Raw genomic sequence first — 4,267 nt, 5'->3', positions numbered from 1 at the left:
ATGCAACCCGTTTTGTGGGAAGCAAATTCCCAGCTGCGCCTATATATAAACAAGTATCTCATATAAATGAAGACTGATTCTTCTGTTTTATAACAACAAACATACCATGTCAATTCACACGCACACCAGATGGCATCTACCCAGTAATATTCACATTCACATAGTTATCATCTTGTTCCGACCTCAAAACAGATTTCTCTGGTCAGAATCTAAAAATACCATTTAAGCGGGCAAACAGAAACATGCAATAAATAAGCATAGCAGTATTTCCTGTCCACAGGATCATTTTTTTGGCGAGTTAAAACGCAAAACACCCTAAAATAGATGGCAATGCTCATGCAATAAATAAGCAAAGCCATCAGCAAGTTGTTTGCCCTAAAAACAAACGGTGATGCCAATGATCTATCATTGGCATAATACTCTCATGCTAAACAGCAAAGAAACATAAACTCAAACAGAGAAGAAAGTAGTATAATTGTAAAAAGCGCGAGTTCACAACAAACTGAAGTTTTAATGACACCAACTACAACTCATCTCATTGCAATAAAAACCAAATTAAGAAACGGCAAATGCCTCTTTTCCATCAATGGTTCGACTGTCCTCGCAAGTGAGCCTAAAAGAGCAGTGACAGAAGCTTCCAGAACAATAAACAAAACTGCTAGAATGGCAGAAAACGAAGTCCAAAAATAACTAGAGGGGAAGGAAAATAGACCAGTTGTTCAACTAGTGAGAGAAACTCTTCAACACCACATCATTTCTTCTTTGCAGCAGACTTGGTTACCTTGGCACCGGAGGGATCCTTCTTATCAACACTCTTGATAACTCCTACAGCCACAGTTTGGCGCATGTCCCTCACAGCAAAACGACCAAGGGGTGGGTACTCGGAGAAAGTCTCCACCACCATGGGTTTGGTTGGCATCATCTTCACCATCCCTGCATCACCATTTTTCAAAAACTTGGGTTCCTTCTCAACCTCCCTGCCAGATCGCCTATCAATCTTGGTCAGGAGTTCAGCAAACTTGACAGCAATGTGGGAGGTGTGGCAGTCAAGAACTGGAGCATAACCATTTCCAATCTGGCCAGGGTGGTTCATGATAATAACCTGAGAGGTGAAGCTGGCAGCTCCCTTGGCAGGATCATCCTTGGAGTTGGAAGCAACATATCCACGCTTGAGATCCTTGACAGCAACGTTCTTCACATTGAACCCGACATTGTCACCGGGCAGGGCTTCCTGGAGAGATTCATGGTGCATCTCCACTGACTTGACTTCAGTGGTCAGGCCGGTTGGTCCAAAGGTAACAACCATACCAGGCTTGAGAACACCAGTCTCAACACGTCCCACTGGGACAGTTCCAATACCACCAATCTTGTAGACGTCTTGAAGTGGTAGACGGAGGGGCTTGTCTGTGGGCCTCTTGGGCTCCGAGATCATGTCAAGAGCGTCAAGAAGAGTTGGGCCCTTGTACCAGTCAAGGTTTGTAGACCTCTCAATCATGTTGTCTCCCTCAAAACCAGAGATGGGAACAAATGGGATTTTGTCAGGGTTGTATCCAACCTTCTTCAGATAGGATGAGACTTCCTTCACAATTTCTTCATACCTTGCCTTCGAGTATTTTGGGGTAGTGGCATCCATCTATACACAGATTAACAAAACAAAAATTAGTCTCACTCCCAAATTAAAACTTTAATTAGGCTGGCTGCCGAAAGAAGCATCAGTAAACAAATATAATAACTCAGAAATTCACCTTGTTGCAGCAGCAAATCATTTGCTTGACACCAAGAGTGAAGGCAAGCAAAGCATGCTCACGGGTCTGACCATCCTTGGAAATACCAGCTTCAAAACCACCAGTGGTGGAATCAATGATGAGGACGGCACAGTCAGCCTGGGAAGTACCAGTGATCATGTTCTTGATGAAATCACGATGTCCAGGAGCATCAATAACTGTGCAATAGTACTTTGTGGTTTCAAACTTCCACAAGGCAATATCAATAGTGATACCACGTTCACGCTCGGCCTTCAGCTTGTCCAACACCCAGGCATACTTGAATGACCTCTTGTTCATCTCAGCAGCCTCCTTCTCGAATCTCTCAATGACACGCTTGTCAATACCTCCAAGCTTATAGATCAAATGCCCAGTGGTGGTTGACTTGCCAGAGTCAACGTGGCCAATGACCACAATGTTTATGTGAACCTTCTCCTTACCCATTCTTCACTTTGTTAGAAAACCTGAGATTAAAAAACAAAATTCAAAAGAAAATGGTATGTTAGTACAAAAATATTCCGGAAAATAAATATCAATATTTATAACAAACTATGTACATAAACAAAATATGGACCAAATTGAAATAGTCAAGCACATGCAGAATAACAAACAATCCTGTCAAAAATAACAACAGTACTGGATATATATATATTTTTTTTTACCACATTGGTCATAGATACTAACTAATGAAAAGGAGCCAAATGCAAAATACCAAAACACTGCCCAGACACAGGCTAGACTATCAAAGCGTACAACAAAGCCTCCAAATGTATTCAAATCTTTCATGATAGTGCAATTGTGTCGTAAAGAAATCTTTCATAATTGTGTCATAAAGAAATAAATTATGAGAATGAGACTAGAATAGTGCTGCATAAAAATAATCACATATTCAACAGAGCCATGTATAACCATTTAATTTAGCCAAACTCATTTTTCCACTTATATATATATATATATATATATCACACTAAAATTGAAACCTACTTTTTCTGCTTTATATTGCAGTTTTCTCAAAAATCATTTGATAGAAAGCTAAAAGAAAAGCATCTATCACAAGAGTCAGAATCATCTGCTGTATTTGCCTTCTGTTGTAGAGTGCTGTGCAGTTTTTTTTTGTTTCAAAATCATTTGCTCGATATTTCAAAACAATTTCAACACATAGAACAAATGTGAAAACACATTTAAATGGCACTTAAACTAGAAATAATAACAATAATTCAACTAACTTAAAACCCGTTTTCAACATATTTTTTCTAGGTTTCAACACAAAAATCTATTGAAATCAAGAACAAATGTGTTTAACATGGATTTAAAATGTACAGCACGCTATAGAAGGTATTCAGCAGAGGATCCCACACACCTATCATAAATATCATACAAAAGATAAACAAGAAGATTGTTAAAGACTTTGCACTTCGAAAATAAAACATACAAATGCTACCGTTTCCCTCGGCATAAACAGCTAAAAATAGAATAGCAAAGTATGCTCAACGCAGAGAACACAATCCAGCAAGAATAAATTGATGATGATTAGACAAAAGTAGCAAACTAGCGATCTACAGATTAGATGCCTAAAACTTACTCCAAAATACACAAACAATCGGAACAAATTTATCAAATTCCAGATGCTACACAAGCAAACTAATATCTTCCTGACCACATCAAAATTTGAAATCGCATCAAAAGCATGTCAAGCGAATATACGTATGAACTTAAACACACATACAAATCGAGTAAATCTAGTAGGTCAATCCAAGTCCTATAATTCAAAACATAACAGAAGATCCAAAATCATCTACTGGTACTAGTGCATCTGAAAAGAAAAATACATATCCACTGCACAGATGAATCTTATCATACAAAAACAACACTACAGATGCACAAATCAGCTCAAAACAACAACAGATCTGTACATATATATCATATATTTCAACAGATGAATATACACAGTCATAAGAACAAAAACACTTTAAAGATTCCAATAAAGAATAATACGAAAACCTATAGAAACCCTAGGAGATACTGAGAAAGAGGAGCAGAGAGAACTGACCTTTCGCAGATGAAGAAGAATCGAAGACTCAGGAAGCTCTCTCGCTGGCCGAACTCAGGAGGAGAGAGAGGGTGTTTTGTAGAGCGAGAGAGAGAATGAGAGGCGAGAGTAGCCTCTTAAGGTTTATAAACGAGGCAGTAGTGCTTCATCATCGTTAGGGTTTTTTTGAACCGTTGGATCAATAGATCCGACGGTTGTGAGCTAGGGTAATCTCTCTTTTCAGCCGTGGATTCCTGTGGGCTGCTATGACCCTTGTTACAGCTGCCATACTGTGTACATCTTGTCCACTTACCATCCTTTGGCCCTTTTACTGGCGTAATTACCATATTATCCTTATGCAAAATGGCTTAACTTTTCCAATATTTGTGTTTTTAAACTATTTATTTATTTTTATTTTTGGGGAAACGAAATTTAATGTCAAGTTCCTTTTCCAATATTAATATTTTAAAACTTT

The 4,267-nt window shown here is 38.5% G+C and overlaps 1 protein-coding gene across 1 annotated transcript; it reads right to left on the bottom strand.

Moving 5' to 3' along the window:
- Positions 1-445: 445 nt before the first annotated feature.
- On the bottom strand, positions 446-3,958 carry LOC132306990 (elongation factor 1-alpha-like). Its single transcript, XM_059804625.1, has 3 exons — positions 3,814-3,958; positions 1,746-2,227; positions 446-1,633 (listed from the first exon to the last, which is right to left on the bottom strand). Exons 2-3 carry the CDS (start codon positions 2,205-2,207, stop codon positions 752-754), a joined length of 1,344 nt encoding a protein of 447 aa, XP_059660608.1. The 5' UTR covers positions 2,208-2,227; positions 3,814-3,958; the 3' UTR covers positions 446-751.
- Positions 3,959-4,267: the final 309 nt, after the last annotated feature.

The sequence above is a fragment of the Cornus florida genome, unplaced genomic scaffold, assembly GCF_030987335.1.
Source record: "Cornus florida cultivar Cherokee Brave unplaced genomic scaffold, ASM3098733v1 CherokeeBrave_3.0.0_Hap2_Chr05, whole genome shotgun sequence".
NCBI lineage: Eukaryota > Viridiplantae > Streptophyta > Magnoliopsida > Cornales > Cornaceae > Cornus > Cornus florida.
Note: the sequence above shows the minus strand (reverse complement) of the source record. Positions and strands in the feature narration are given on the sequence as shown.

Coding starts and splice junctions, on each gene's coding strand:
- LOC132306990 (XM_059804625.1), bottom strand. CDS start 2,207: ATGGGTAAGGAGAAGGTTCACATAAACATTGTGGTCATTGGCCACGTT. Junction 1,634..1,745: donor TGATTTGCTGCTGCAACAAG/GTGAATTTCTGA, acceptor ATCTGTGTATAG/ATGGATGCCACTACCCCAAA.